Source organism: Austrofundulus limnaeus, unplaced genomic scaffold (assembly GCF_001266775.1).
Source record: "Austrofundulus limnaeus strain Quisiro unplaced genomic scaffold, Austrofundulus_limnaeus-1.0 Scaffold2564, whole genome shotgun sequence".
Lineage (NCBI taxonomy): Eukaryota > Metazoa > Chordata > Actinopteri > Cyprinodontiformes > Rivulidae > Austrofundulus > Austrofundulus limnaeus.
Window position 1 is genome coordinate 11,295 of NW_013954966.1, and position 1,249 is coordinate 12,543.

At 48.4% G+C, this 1,249-nt stretch overlaps 1 protein-coding gene across 1 annotated transcript in view; it reads right to left on the reverse strand.

The window, feature by feature from the left end:
- Window positions 1–6: 6 nt before the first annotated feature.
- LOC106511174 (ATP-binding cassette sub-family D member 1) overlaps window positions 7–1,249 on the reverse strand; it is a gene marked incomplete at its 5' end in the record, with an annotated part of 13,668 nt that continues 12,425 nt past the window's right edge. Inside the window, 1 exon segment of the mRNA XM_013999922.1 lies at window positions 7–1,048. Coding sequence (XP_013855376.1) covers window positions 914–1,048 — 135 coding nt within the window.

Genomic DNA, 1,249 nt, shown 5'->3' on the forward strand with positions numbered 1-1,249 from the left:
AGTCCATGGTTCTGATGAAGGTCCAGTTCTTCATGGTGTCAGTCCATGGTTCTGATGAAGGTCCAGTTCCTCATGGTGTCAGTCCATGGTTCTGATGAAGGTCCAGTTCTTCATGGTGTCAGTCCATGGTTCTGATGAAGGTCCAGTTCCTCATGGTGTCAGTCCATGGTTCTGATGAAGGTCCAGTTCTTCATGGTGTCAGTCCATGGTTCTGATGAAGGTCCAGTTCCTCATGGTGTCAGTCCATGGTTCTGATGAAGGTCCAGTTCTTCATGGTGTCAGTCCATGGTTCTGATGAAGGTCCAGTTCCTCATGGTGTCAGTCCATGGTTCTGATGAAGGTCCAGTTCTTCATGGTGTCAGTCCATGGTTCTGATGAAGGTCCAGTTCCTCATGGTGTCAGTCCATGGTTCTGATGAAGGTCCAGTTCTTCATGGTGTCAGTCCATGGTTCTGATGAAGGTCCAGTTCCTCATGGTGTCAGTCCATGGTTCTGATGAAGGTCCAGTTCTTCATGGTGTCAGTCCATGGTTCTGATGAAGGTCCAGTTCCTCATGGTGTCAGTCCATGGTTCTGATGAAGGTCCAGTTCTTCATGGTGTCAGTCCATGGTTCTGATGAAGGTCCAGTTCCTCATGGTGTCAGTCCATGGTTCTGATGAAGGTCCAGTTCCTCATGGTGTCAGTCCATGGTTCTGATGAAGGTCCATCAGTCAAACACTGGTGTGAAATGTAAAAGCTCAGCTGTCTGACCAATCAGAAGAGGACAGGAAGTGGGGCAGGACAGGTGCCAGTTCACCTGTTCATCAAGTAGCTCCGCCCCTCATAGCAGACAGGAAATGATTCAAAGATTAAAATCATCTTTACAGTTAGTTTCAGTCACATGATCACACACACACACAAACACACACAACTCTCTACACATCTGTCTGCTCTGCGTTCTCCTCGCTGTCCACAGGCTCCGCCTCCCCCAGCAGGACGCACAGTTCTGACAGCCTCTGTTGCATTCTGGGAACTCCTGACAGCTGGTTCTCCAAACGCTGCTTCTCCTCCTGCAAACAGGTACAAACAGGTACAGGTGAACAAAACAAACACACCTGTACCTGCTGAACAAAACAAACACACCTGTACCTGCTGAACAACCAAACACACCTGTACCTGCTGAACAAAACAAACACACCTGTACCTGAGACAGTACAGGTGAACAAAACAGACACACCTGTACCTGCTGAACAAAACAAACACACCTGTAC